This window comes from Clupea harengus, chromosome 3, assembly GCF_900700415.2.
Source record: "Clupea harengus chromosome 3, Ch_v2.0.2, whole genome shotgun sequence".
Classification (NCBI taxonomy): Eukaryota; Metazoa; Chordata; class Actinopteri; order Clupeiformes; family Clupeidae; genus Clupea; species Clupea harengus.
The window spans coordinates 22,519,787-22,534,253 of NC_045154.1; the positions used below are offsets into that span (position 1 = coordinate 22,519,787).

Consider the following 14,467-nt stretch of genomic DNA (forward strand, 5'->3'; position numbering starts at 1 on the left):
TGAGGCTAGGAATTTAATCAGTGTTTAGCCAATCGCGACAGATTTTTCAGCAATTCTCTGAAGATGGCAAAATGTTTTGTTTATGTCAAACATTATGCTTTCAAAAACCTCACTCCTTTTTCTAGCAAAGAGAAGAGATGCATGCAATCTTTTAATGACTTAAATCCCTTATTTGTTGACATTCAACCAGAGTGTTAAGGTACTTTGTGAATTATCCTTTGATCTTTCACAAAACATTAGACCACTTCAAAATGATCATGCAATTCATCTCATTGGAAAGCCCCTAAGATTTCTTTATGCAATGCTGAGAACTTCTGACATAGGTAATTCAGATAATGACCTCTGCCACAACCATAATATGCTACAACAGTAACATGTTCATATAAATATTACAGTTGGAACACATGGGATCAGCTCTTAACAGTAATAAATCATACTGTTAAGCATATACAGTACACACGCACAGTGACCGATCTTAGAATTTCAACTGAGGTTGAAAGGAAATCAGTAAAGAGGGGTGGGGGAAAAGGGGGTTTGTATGGAAATCTCACCATAGGGAAATCTATTATGTGATTCATCATGACTTTTTGTTGACAAGGCAAGCATGAGACAAGCCAAAAGACCTGGTCCATTTTGCAGGAAGTGTGGCAACGTGTGCGGTACCGCTCTGCCGGGACTTTCAGACATGAATAAAGCCTTCTGTGCAGCCCAGGTGCAAAGCCACCACATCAACAATCACACAAAGCTCTCAAGCTCAAGCTCCGGTGTTTAAAACTCCTTCAGGAGATCATATACAATTTAATTACTTTCCCTCCCTTTCCCCCCTGCTGCTCTTTCTGAGTGCGGTCTAGGAACCTAAACTCAAGAGTACTGCACTCAGTTGAATGGATTTTTGTCTGCATTTTACATTGTGGTACTGTTCTTCGGTGGGTCCTCATGCGGAAATAAAGCTCACCAGTCAACTCAGAAGATGATCCTTAAAAGAGACAATATGCAACAATTTGCCACTTTTTGAAATACGATTTTTCAGGCAAGTAGTATGGGTATCATCTTCAAATTAATTGTCAATGATTTCGTCATGTGAAGGACATACTATAAACACACCTGTCATTCCGACCAGACGCCTATGCGGCCGGGTTGGACCGCCACACAAACATTTAAAAAAGCATGACATCGCCAACTATATCACCAAAAGACACAAGTTAGAATGCTAGCAGGCTATTGCCAGTGTTAACTGTGTTGTTGTTGGTGTTTGTATGTTTTTTTTTGCATGCCTTTTCAGTAGATTGTTCCAAGTTGGAAGTAGATTGTCCAATTGTTTCCAACCCAAACTCCTTACTGCTGCTTTGAATTATAAGTGAAAAAAGAAATCAAGAACAGAGTTCATGCCGACAATATAATCAAAGTGGAAATGAGACAGACAGGTTTTGCAAACTCATAGTTAACTACTTTATTGTAATTCATAATTCATTTCATATCCAGCCAATGAGAGAGCCAGGTTTTACCCCCAAAAGTTTGTGCAGTGAACATCGAAGTAAGCCTCACACACATTAACTTACCCAGTGGCAAAGAAAACACCACAGTTAGTGTTTTATGAAGTGAAGGCAGTTCTAAGGGTGGGGGTAACTATGAACATTGGCAGGTAAGGGACACGGATCAGTTTGATCCTCTGAACTGAATTGACTTCATACAACACCCACTAGTGAACACACATACACACAAACCTTTGTCCGAAAGCCAAACAACAGTGATGACATTAAAACCGACTGCATAACATGAGGTACAGAATGCTCACTTACAGAGCCTATAGTCCTGCAAGTACATGAATGAGTGAAATGTACACTTGGTCAGTCGTGTTTGGTTCTGTCTCTACCATTAATCAAGGGAACTGTCTGAAAGAAAAGCAGAGGATTCTGACATTAGGCTTGTGATGGGATCATCCAGGATGAATAATCTTGTCTCCACAAAAAAAAACAAATAGATCAGAATAAGTTGAGATGCACGTATTGTAAATGTCAATCAGTTGTTATATATGGAGCTCCTCGGCAAACAGAATGTACCATTTCTTTCAGTCATGCATCTGAGGACATACCATTTTCATCAGAATATCACAGATTGCAAAAAGTTAAAGGCGTTTCATGCATTTGGCAATGCTTTCACTGATGATTCGCTGCATGAAGGAGACAGGGAAAAGCACTTTGTGGTGGTTCTTGATATACTCACAAAATGGGATAAGCAACGGCTAAGACCAGTCACACGTAAAGAGGCCCTCAAGCAGATGAATCCAAATTAAATATGTTATCCCCAACCTCCAAATTCTGATGACTCTTGCATCAGTTCTGTGAGATATTGGACTCACTGTTGTGGCCATTAAAGCCCCATCATCTCATATTGCTAAGCTAGAATCCCCTTTTCTGCTGAGAGTCAACACACAAAACTTCGATTTCATGGAGGATCTCCATTGGGTGCTCTGGCGGAACTATGGAAATGCAGCATATGGAAACACAATATACCTCTATTATCAAATAAACCGCAGGTCATAATGTAATTTACCAACAAACAGAAGTACATTATTTGACTTGACATATCTTTGAACACTTGCACTGTATGTGTTATAAAGACAAAGAAAAAGACATCAGTTTTTAAAAAGACAGACAAACAGTAGAAACAGATTAAATGCAGTCAAGGGATGTTTTTCACATAGTTAAGGGTGGAATGGTTGTTGTCTTCTGCTTTTTTCAACAGCTGATAAAAGATGACACGAGATCAAGATGGAGAAGACATATTACAGAGCTAGGCAAGTTGTCATTTTTTAAACAACAAAACAAACGGTGCATAGCAGGCTGCTATGCATTAGACATTGTACCATAACCGTACTTATAACTGTGTGAAGACTATTGTACACATGTCACTGCTACTTGGACCATGAGGACAATAATAATAGCAGTTCTAAAACAATTCAGTTCAATGATAGTAAATAGTAAATGGAAATGCTGACATTCTTCACAGAGCACTGTGAGACTGAGGTTCTGTGGATATGATCAAAACAAAGGCCTTTATTGTGCTCGGTACCTGTCCTTTGGGGAAATGATGTCCCATATTGTAATGTATGTGTCTATGGTTGGGCACGCAACATACAACACAATATTGGTGGAATGTTAAAGCAAAGCAATGACAGCCGTGATCTCGACATGATGACACGACACAATCTCAATGTAGCCATGTCCTTAGCACGTGTGGCGTTCTGTTTGTGTTTGAAATCGTAAGTTGCATGGGTAGCTAAGTGTAGCTTCACCTCTTCACTACAGACGTACACTGTACATTCAACTTAGTTTTACAAACACAAATACATGTGCTTCACATGAGCATGTTTAACACTCTTTGCTGCGTTTCTGCGGTCGATTGGACATTATTAACAGTTTAGCATTTGTATTCCCCATTCAGGTAACATGTCTACATGCACAAAAGTATATTACTTGTACCGAACCACTTGTTAGGGCAACGAAATCACAATTTCTGAATAATTCTGAATAAAATTATATTTTAATAAGGGTGAGTTGATATGATAAAAAAGTAATGTTTGATCATGAAGAAATCAATAGCTTATAAATTATTGCATATATAATATTAGCATAATACGAGCTTCTATATTGAAGATTATGTTTAATATTGTACATATATATGCCTGAATTGTTGGGTCATTTGATTTGATCTGTTAAGGGAAGGTGTGCTTTATTATTGAAACAATAAAAAAAGGGAAAAGCCACTTATTTGCAAACTACACGTAAGACAATTTCTGACATCCTTACACCTATCTTTCATTGTGAATTACTTGCAGTAGATATGGAGCATATTGTTGAAGACAACACAAAATCTCATATCATGCCTGAAGGCAACAGTATTTAATGTCCCCCATGCATATGGGTGGATCTGCATTACATATCAACAAATAAAACCACAAAAGAAAATAATTTCCAACCCATATCAATTAGAGCAAGTACTTCATCTGTGAAAGATAAATGAAGATATTTATATAAGGCATATTGAACAAGTTGAGAGATCTCCTTCGTTGCTCATCCAAAGATATTATGAAGATACTAAATAAGGGATATCCTGGATATCTTTGTACTTTCTGAAAACTTTTTTTCCCCCCCGCATTCTGTCTTTTTCTTTCCAGGGTGGGAAATATGGCATTTTGGTTGCGAGGTCGAAACCAAAAGGGCTGTGGAAAGTGTCTAAGTCCTCACAGGCAACATCCTTACAGAGTCCTCTTCACCAAGGTTGGGGTGAAGACAGGTAAGAATGGCGCTACATTCAGAGTCCCACACACCAGAGCGCCACCAAGAGCAGCGCGGCCAGGCTGAGGGACTGGACGTCCATCCTGGCTCCACCTGCGTGAAACAGCACAGAAGAGAGAGAGAGAGAGAGAAGAAAGTTAGACAAGAAACTTAACAGAAGAGTGCAGACAATCGATCACGAAGTCCAGCAGATGGACTGTGCTGGGGGGATGCTAACATTAAAATTCCTTATGCGGAATTAAGGCAGATTCGCCACGATGGCAAGAAGATTAAGGTGGCCAACTCAGACAGACATATATATAGGGGGAGGGTCACTATATTTAGTCATGGAGTCTGAGCCCCCATTTCTTATTAATGCTGAATGAAATGGGATAACGTCAGCACCTGTTTCTGGCCCTAGGGTTACAAATGACGGCACAGACATCCCTCCCACAGAGATAAGCCAGCTGCCCGGCTCCCTGGGATCTGTGGAGTGTGAGCTACTGTCAACCCCCCCCATGAGGGGCAGAGAGGTTAGTCACAGATGCAGGATTATGTACGACCACAGGCTGAATAAAAGCGTTTTCCCAGCTACCTCCATGAATAAATAAAAATGCTGTCCGTGGCTGGAAGGTGATTCGTCTGGGACGCATTGGGAAAGACAATTGGGACGCATTCAGCAACATTCTCTTCAATTTCTCTTATTTTTCTGGTTCTCAACTCCAACATCAAACTTTAACCATCCACATCTGCTCTTACCCTGGTGTGCTGAATGATGAATCCCACTTGATCATAAATTTGAGGCACGTGTTGTTTGTAATTAGCATAGAAGACCCCCCCTACGTTCGTACGTAAGGCCTTGATGGCCAAACCATCTAAGAACAGTATGTAGGCCATTCAGAGGCTGAACACACGCAATATCATCCGAGGATTTTTAGTCTTAATTGTCTCAATTGGGATCAATGGACCAGCTGTATTTCTTTAGCCCACAAATGTATGAATCCAATATTATAATTAGTCTAAAACATAACAATCAGCAAAATTAAGAAAACATCGGTGAATCCCAGAAATCAATGGGTACTAACAAAATAAGAACAAATCGTGGATACGAACAAAAATAAGAGGACATTTGCCAATTCTTGCATGAGGCCCAATGTACTTGCATCAGACATTAGGCATATCTGACATTTCAACAGAAATTAGCATAGCTCACCACCATAACAAAACACACCCAGACTGACTAAAATGAACGTGGATTGGAAGACAAAAAAAGGGGCTTGCCTGTTTGGCCACCTGGGATCCGCACTTGTGCCACTGCCCCGTCCCCACCTTCAGTGTGTGCACGGACCTCTATTAGAGAGTTCCCATCCTTGTGTATTGGCAAGTCTATATGCTGCTTGGGTGTTTGATATAACTGCCCTGGTCCATGGAGATCATGTCTGTAGAGGATCTAGCCAAACGAGACAAAACAGGTATTTTTATATGGCTGAAAAAACAATGTTCAATAGATGGACAGAATACTGTTTTCGGCTATGGTTTAATGAACAAATGAATCACCACATACCAAATATATTTGTATATGGTCTTACTGACAAATTATTCAGCCTTTTCAGCTATTAAGCAGTGTCATGCCGTTTGAAAGTAACTTGGGACACTCTCTGAGGTTGTGAGCTCCTGCGCGGCTCAGGAGGAGACCCACCTTGTAGCCGTCGACCTTGGACTCGTTGGCCAGAGGCTGCACGTGCTCCCACATGATGTTGACTGAGGCGCCACCGGGGTTCAGCTTCGTGCTGACTATTTTAGGAGGTCGACTTGGTGCTGAGAGGCAAAGAGATAGAATGTTGATTGACGGAGATGTTATGGTAGCGAATAATGTAATAATGTTATACAGGATATTGTGCCTTAGTACATGTGGACAGAGATGGTCGATGACAATGTTGATGGAGATTATATCTACCTGCGTTACATATTGACATGATCTATATGTGGATGATGTTTATGGGGAAGATTTATGGATATGGATATACAGTTTATTACATTAAAGAGCTACATTGAATGTCTATGTAGACGGAGCTCTACTATATGTGGATAGAGATGCTCTTACGGGCTTTCTTGGTGGAAACCTCAACACGTTTGGCGGGTCCCAGTCCAGCCGAGTTAAATGCCCGCACCTCCATGACGTAGTGTGAGTTGGGCTTCAGCTTCTCCAAACGAGTCTGGTTGTCCCAGTTGGACACCATGATAGGTGGATTGGTTGAATTATTCTCCACCTGCTTCCTCCAGTACTTCAGCTGAAATTCACACAGACACCGGTTGCATCATACTACCTTATACGCAATACAGGGTCTGTGTGTGCTGTGAGCTGGATGCTGTGTACATGTTCTTGCTTACCTGATAGCCCTTTATAGACTGAGGCATAACAGGACTCCAGAATAGCATAGCCTCCGTGGCTGATAGGGCCCTGCCATCTACAACACTGGGAGCCTCTGATGGAACTGCAGGGACAGATATAGAGTTATGTCGTATCTGACAGTCCACACTATTAATGTACCAACAGCAGCAGGGAGTGAAAGGTAAGATTTCGTGTCCGATGTTTTTCTGAAAATACGATATTTTTGTTTGCAAAATGATGTAAATTAAATAGTTAATAATAATTTTAGGAGTTACATTCCAATACAGTAATAGGCATTCAGTTGCAGGATTGGCTTGAAAAAAATCATATTTTACAGCTCAGTCTGTGAAACACAAATGGAAACTGGTGCTTCCTTTTAAAGACAGGCCCTGAGGTGCATTAATGATAGCCTTCACCCGAGGCCCAAGTGAAGTCTCTACGTGCTCTGCTCTTCCCACAGTCACCGTGAGTTACGGCCCGTGGCCAAGCCCCTGTCTGTCTCCTCAGCTCCCGAAGACTTCAGAGTGGGCACGGCACCAAGTATGCGCCGGGGCGATCATCCAGATGTGCCCACAACATTTTTTCTCCAGCTAAGCCGCCACGTGCAAGCGCGGGTTGCTGAGGCAACTCGGCACGGAGATAAATGAGGAGACCCCGGGGCTGACGGCTGCACTGATTGTCTTTCAGTAGCTGTTAATAACCCAGTTAAATGCCTCACATCCTTAGCCGAATTAGCAGCTTATTGTTCTGCGCTACACAGATCACAGTAATCCTAGCAGTGAGAGATGGAGAAGCGTGAGGCTCCCATTCAGAAGGACTTAAAATTCTTCAGATTCAGGAGCGATGGGCTTGAGTGAGTCTGGGTCTGGGAGAGACATGGAGTTATATATTTCAGCTGCGGAGAAAAAAGAATCCTGTGTGCAACTGAGCTGATATGCTGGCTTACAGTGCAGCATTAAATAACAGGCATCAAAATGGCAGTGATAAAATAAAATGATTCATGTTCATATTATTATACGGCTCCTCAGAATGTTGCAAAAAGTTCCATTTATACCGCTGCCATTGGCAACAGATTTTGTGCTTCTAATTCACATTTTTCATATCATTCCGCAAGTTCATTTGATGTAAAAGAAATTCATTGTAACTTCAAGTCAGCAAGTAATAGGTTGCTATGCAACACCTAAGACTTTAAAGTTCTATTTGCGTGAATAACAATTTTTTCTTAGCGGAAGTCACGAAACTGCAACAAAATCATTAAAAAGAGGTATTTTGGAGGAATATATTTTATCGTTTTGGCAAGTAATCAGTGGGATAATGTATAGTCCGCCGGTCAGTATAGGAAAATAAATCCCGACTGGACGAACAGGGCCCCGACATGCAGTAGGCTATGCATTATCCCTTATCTCTTCCATAATAATAATGCAGGTAACAATAGCAAAAAATATAATAATACTGAAAGGTGTTACATATTGTTTATCAAAAGCTTTTCACTTGTTTACTGTTTTAAAGCCTATTGTTTAGCCCGTCTCCTAAGGTAGTTAGTTGTGCTGAGGTCTGTCCTACCATCCTGTGCTGAGTTTACGATTGCTGTGAGGCTGTAGGGACCCCCTCCTTGGTCGTTGAAAGCCTTGACTTTGACCTCAAACTCGGTGAAGGGGGGGGTGGAGGAGTCCTTGTGCACGTAGCGTCTGGCCTGAGGGTCTGCTACCGTCACCTTCCTCCACTCACTGCCGTCCAGGGGCTTGAAGGCCACGATGTAGCCAAAGTTCTTGCCATAGAAGTACTCTGGCTGCATAGGCTGTAGACCGGTCCAAAAGAACAAAACACACAATAATCACCTCAGAGCGCATGTGAAGGACATCGGATCCCAAAAAACCTCTAGCTTGGTTAAACTCAAAACACAACTGTCGTTTCACTTCGATCTAATGTGCCGAGACATCCACTGAAACGGCAATTTTCGAAACGGCCCATTGAATTTATCAAGTGGCGACAGCGTTAAGTAGAGCCTAATGTTTGTGATTTATCACAGATGCTGAAGGGAGATTTAGTAATCAGCCTTGAATCAGAAGATTAACTACAGGCCTGTGAGCACTTTTAGCTCAATAGCAATTTCCCCTCACTTCTAACAGGGTCTGGGGTATGCAGGGAAGCTGCCTCATACCTGATTTCCTTTCTGTATCATTGCATATCTGAGAGAGAAATGTACAGTCTAGTAACAGTGGTATGACTACTATATCAATAGGTAGCGAACAGCGAAACACAGAAAACATCTAAATGTGTGGGTGTGTGTGTGTGTGTTTGAGAAAGCATGCATATGGTCACGTGTCAAAAGCTCTGCATTTAAACTGTGTTCAAATGTTTTCTCTGGCAGTGCAGAGAGAGAGGGAGAGAGAGAGAGAGAGAGAGAGAGGGGAAGGGAGAGAGGAAGGGAGAGAGGGGGGGGAGAGGGGGGAGAGAGAGGGAGAGAGAGAGAGAGAGGGAGCGAGAGAGAGAGAGAGAGGAAGGGAGAGAGAGAGAGGGGGGAGAGAGAAATAACAGAACTCACCGTCCATGTGATAATCAGCTCCCCTTTGGTTCCTCCTCCTCCACCAACGTCTGAAGGTGCCACCACAGGAACTAAAATAAGAGTGGAATGCTGGACTTTGAGTTTGCACAGGGACCCCTGTCAGGCTCTCAGAACAAAACGGCCAAACCTATACTATACTTCACTTCAGGCAGTCTTGTTAAAACACTACGGCCTTGATAAATACACAGTGTCAGTGTCAAGGGTATTGCCAAAACCTGGCTGTTACTATGGGATGCCTGCCACAGAAAAGAGAAATATAAGGAAGAGAGAAGGGAAATTATGGAAGACCTACACTACAAGGGCCACACATTGTTGCTCCACATGCTCTCTCTCTCTCTCTCTCTCTCGCTCTATTTCACACACACACACACACACGCACACGCACACGCACACACACACACACACACACACACACACACACACACACAGACAATGACTGCACTCTCAAACGTTTATGTGTATAGGCAGACAATGTCTGACCATTAGGTCCCTGGGAGAAATGTCAAGACTTTATACAGACAAAGAATTAGTTCAGTGTTTGCACTCACCTGCCTCCAGGGTGGTGACCTTACGGGATGGGTCGCTTGGATCGCCGGTGCCCAATGTGTTGGTCGCTATGACCCGGAACTCGTACTCTGAGTACGGAATCAAGCCGTCCACCGTGGCGGTTTCTGCGTTGCCTTCCACAATTGGAGGGGCTGGGAAGAGACAGAATGCTTGGGGCTCAAGGTGTGTTTGCATTTTGGGAGTGATTCAGAAGGGGGCTAGACAGGAGTGTGCACACACTCTCTGCCCTCCTGATAGACCACACACACTCTGTCAGATAGGGGACCTGAGGGCACTAAAAGGGTGTTTGCCTCCTAATCTACAATGTCTGCCATTTTGCTCATGCTGAGCATTCTCCGCATGAAGGCAGCAATCTCAGAATCAGTGTGGAGCTAAATGGTTATGGAGCTATGTCAGAGATAGAGAAAGATAGAGAGAGAGAGAGAGAGAGAGAGAGAAAGAAAGAATAAGAGAGAGCGATAGGAGAGATAAGAGAGAGAGAAAGAAAGAATCAGAGAGAGAGAGAGATAAGAGAGATAAAGAGAGAGAGAGAGAGAGATTTCTTACAGGTCACAGCCTCTCTCCATTCTCCAGCTGAGCGCAGGTCTCGGTACTGGATGGTATACTTGGAGATCGGACTGTGGTTGTCTTTGCCCTGACTCCAGATCAGACGCACAGCCTTCTCTCGGACTTCCTCCAAACGCACTCCACCAGGGGCTCCAGGAGGGCCTGGCAGGAAGGACAGCACAGGGGTTAGTCAAGGCAGCGCTCGGTGATACATTTCCAAACAGACCAACCAAGTAAAGAAAACAAAGAGATTGTGGTTACTCCTATTTTTTTTTTTTTTTTTAAGTACTGGGTCAATGAGTTTATCTTCATGCAAGGACATACTTTCTGCTCTCCACAATTAGCAGAAATGTTTCCATGGGACAGCTTACAAAACCAGACCATCAAAATGTAAAAAAGAATGAAAGATTTTCCCCTGAACTAGCCCTTGAGTTAGAACCCCCCCCCCCCCCCCCCCCCCCCCCAGTTCCGTTCCTTTAGAGTTCCATAGTATCCCCGAGGATATTTAACAATATTCAGTGATAGCTTTCATGTTCATCACACAACACATTAAATTACACATGTTGGCAGCTGCTCTATTTAAAACACATTAAGCTTGGGTTTTGGGTGAGGACTTTGGTGTCATTAATACAGCCCGCTGCCCGTTAACCATAGCTAAGTGGAAAGCTTTAGATTCCATTAATCCTCTCTTATTTTCTTTGGATCGGGCTACCCTGTTCTTTCCTGAGGATAGAGAGAAGGGGAAAGAAAGAAAGAAAGAAAGAAAGAAAGAAAGAAAGAAAGAAAAAACTAATAGCAAATCCAGACTGTTAGCGTTAGCTTTGAAAGCTGCACTTTCAGCCAGCATCAGAAACTAAGCAGCTCATCTTTCATGTCAGCACAGAGCCCTTTCAGTGCACTGAGAGGCTTAGAAGCTCCAGAGAGGGCGACCTTCCAGCGCTTTCTATTCATTCCAGGCAGTTTAATTTCACTGTGTCAAATTAGAGTGGCAATGTCCATTTCAAATGTGTTTGCGTCTTTTTTGTTATTGTGTTATGGTAACCATTTGTTTAAAGGTGCAGTTCCTGATTCTGGCAAAAGGTTTTTGATATTTGAGCTCAACTGCCAATCCAATTACACCCCTGCCTTTCATGCTCCTGAAGTAACATGTTGACTGGCTGGAGTATTGCATGGCTCGGTCCGAGCCAATTTGTTTGTCATTTACAGAGCCAGGACTGTGCACAAACTGTTTCCCTTTGAAGCACCTTGAAAGAAAGGGTTGGTTAGATTGGAATATATACAGTCTATTATTTCATCTTTAGATGTGTTTTTTCTCACATCACTAATTTAAAAGCAATTCAAATGGTGGGGTGGGTAAGCGTGAGTGATGCGCAGCGGTGTGGTAATGTGATTTCCTCTCCTTCAGTCGAAGCTGGGAGACACATGTGTAGCTCACCTCAGGAGACCCACACCCCGCAGATCTCTGACAAACCAGCGCCTTTCATCTGTGCCTGCCACCACCTGAGAGCAGTCTTTGCATGTCCTTATGTGTGTGTGCATATGTGTGTGTGTGTGTGTGTGTGTGTGTGTGTGTGTGTGTGTGTGTGTGTGTGTGTTTGTGTGTGTGTGTGTGTGTATGTCTGTACGTGTGTGTGTATGTGTGTCCGTGTGTGTGTGTGTGTGTGTGTGTGTGTGTGTGTGTGTGTGTGTGTGTGTGTTTGTGTGTGTGTGTGTGTGTGTGTGTGTATGCGTGTGTGTGTGTGTGCGTGTGAGTGTGTGTGTGTGTGTGTGTGTGTGTGTGTGCATGTGTGTCATGTGTGTGTGTGTCTGTGTGTGTGTGTGTGTGTGTGTATGCGTGTGTCACACACATGCAGCTCTTCAGAAGCGGGCTCCGCCAAGGCGGTGTCTGAACACATGTGCTAAGCGCCTCCATGATGAAGTGTTCAGGACATTCAGAGTGTTTTGGGAACTGCCATTTATTTCCGATCAGATCCACTTAGCCATCCTAACGAGCGAGCTACCTGGCACACTGAGGGCCACCCTCCCATTCGTCATCATTACCTGGACATCAGTGACAAGAGGCTGCCAAGGAAGAAAATTACAGCAGGATTTGGCTCTACGAACGCCCACAAAAAAACTGTGAAGGATACAGCGCTGTCCACGTAAGAGCCATGCCCACTCCCGTTCAGACATGACACAGAGCACAGGTGGAAAACGATGAATTTTGGACCACTCAGTACGCTTTCGCTGCTTATTAACCTCAAATGCTGGAAAAGTGAATACAGCTATTATACTATGTCTAGCTCATGGCTTATGGCAAGACTCTGTCTGGGCTATGCGGCAAAGTCCAGTGTAAGAAAAACCATCTCTTTCCTCATAAAGACTGATGTGTGATTGCAGAGAGAGGGTTGGCGTCTCCAAAAGAGCAGACGGTAACTGAATTTAATGGTGTTGCTTTTACAGAGTGGCTCAGTGTGGGCACTGGCGCTGCAGCGCACCGTGTCCCATTTGGAATCCGGAGCGGCTTGTGCGTCACAGAGAAAAAATCCCACCTGGACCAGGCGAAATGTGGCCGCGCATGCGTGGGCCAACAATAACCCTTCACCGGGAAGAGTGGCCACAGGCCCACGGCCGCTTACACAGGAAGTGTCGCAGGTAACACCCAGACTATGACTAAGCCCGCGTGAGTCCGATTTAAACTTTTTTTTTTCACCAGTGTGGCTTATCGCAAGCAAACCGCAATGGCTATTCGCGAAGATTAGACATGCTGGCGTGCCACTTTACAAGGGCTGTATACCGTTTCGGGTTTCATCTCCTACGGTCGAACGCTGACCTCTGGTAAGGTCACACCAGAGAGGCGGCTGGCCGAGAGCCAGTCGGGGTGAGGTGGGTGGAGGCATTTCCCCTCCCAGTGCGATACGCTTGCCGAGGCCTGAGATGGAGCCGTGGCATGGATGACAGATTTAGTCAGAGCACCAAGAGCAGCCCGCCTCTGCTGACGCTGGCCAGACCGCCACCTCATCACCTCGGCCTCTTAGCCGGCGGCCCACCCCGTCAGACGCTCACTGGCACCGCCATGAGCTCCCATATAAAAATGTCTCATGTCACCGGCTCTGTTTCATCAGGCAAGCAGTCCTTGCAATGCAGCGACCACTACCAGTCATACGACTTAGAATAATTCCTGCTGCTGAATTTATGAGGGGGAGAATGACAGCCACACTTAACAATGCCAATCGTGTCAGTGCTACTGCCTATTTCTGTCAAAGCCGCTGGATTTGTTATTGATAATAATGAGACCGAATTAAAGTGTCTGCCGCCTGTTGGCCTGCCTGTTGGAAGCACACAATCCAAGAAGAATACACTCCTTGGTATTTAACGTAAATCAGTCATGTATGCTAATTATCATCTTTAAAGCACATTGTAATTACTTTGACTTCCACAGGTCTGTGTATTTTGAGTGATAATGACTCACCTCGGACAACCAGTTCTGCGGATGCTGTGACGTTGTCCACTGGGGTCTGGGCTGTGCAGGTGTAGTGGCCGGCGTGCTTCAGCTGGGTGCTCTTGATCTGCATCTCTCCGCTGGAGTCTCCCTCCTGAGCAGGCAATGCAAGAAAGGTTGATGAATATACAAAACACTAAACACTAAAACGTCATTCACAGTGGTATGGTTATTAACGTGCCAGTTTATTTATTAATCACTGATCTTATATTTTCTTTATCTGTAGCTTAACCAGTGGAACAAGGTACTAGAAACCCTATGGTAACAGGGTCAAGGGTCAGTCTACACACAGGCTGATCAAATAATGATCCCTGATAATGTTCATTGATGTGCAGGATCCTAAGTGGAAAGAAAGCATCGAACAACTCAGGCATTGATTTCAGAGCAGGCATATCATCTAATCTCACAGCGTTTCCCACAAGCTCTTAACGTAACCTTTGGGCAACATTTAGTGCTGATTCATCAAACATTTACACTACCCACTTTGATTTGTGCAGAGGATATGAGAGCAGTCTTTTGGTACTTGGCAGAGAGGTAGGTCGACCCTTACTGACCCTATGGAGAAACTTTCCCCCCTTTTCCCAGAGGCCATTTGGTTTCCCATTAGAGGGCCTGCTGTGAGTTCTGGCCCACAGACA

General features: G+C 43.9%; 1 protein-coding gene across 2 annotated transcripts in view; it reads right to left on the reverse strand.

Moving 5' to 3' along the window:
* Positions 1-1,425: 1,425 nt before the first annotated feature.
* The window catches only part of cntn1a (contactin 1a), a 58,391-nt gene continuing 45,349 nt past the window's right edge, over positions 1,426-14,467 (reverse strand). For both annotated transcript variants that reach the window (XM_012842437.3, XM_031564976.2), the window contains exons 15-24: positions 13,800-13,923; positions 10,349-10,510; positions 9,784-9,933; positions 9,215-9,285; positions 8,233-8,467; positions 6,669-6,772; positions 6,382-6,568; positions 5,977-6,095; positions 5,559-5,727; positions 1,426-4,391 (exon numbers count right to left, since the gene is read on the reverse strand). In XM_012842437.3, coding sequence (XP_012697891.1) covers positions 4,315-4,391; positions 5,559-5,727; positions 5,977-6,095; positions 6,382-6,568; positions 6,669-6,772; positions 8,233-8,467; positions 9,215-9,285; positions 9,784-9,933; positions 10,349-10,510; positions 13,800-13,923 — 1,398 coding nt within the window. In that variant the 3' untranslated portion in view covers positions 1,426-4,314. The remainder of the gene's footprint in view (positions 4,392-5,558; positions 5,728-5,976; positions 6,096-6,381; positions 6,569-6,668; positions 6,773-8,232; positions 8,468-9,214; positions 9,286-9,783; positions 9,934-10,348; positions 10,511-13,799; positions 13,924-14,467) is intronic.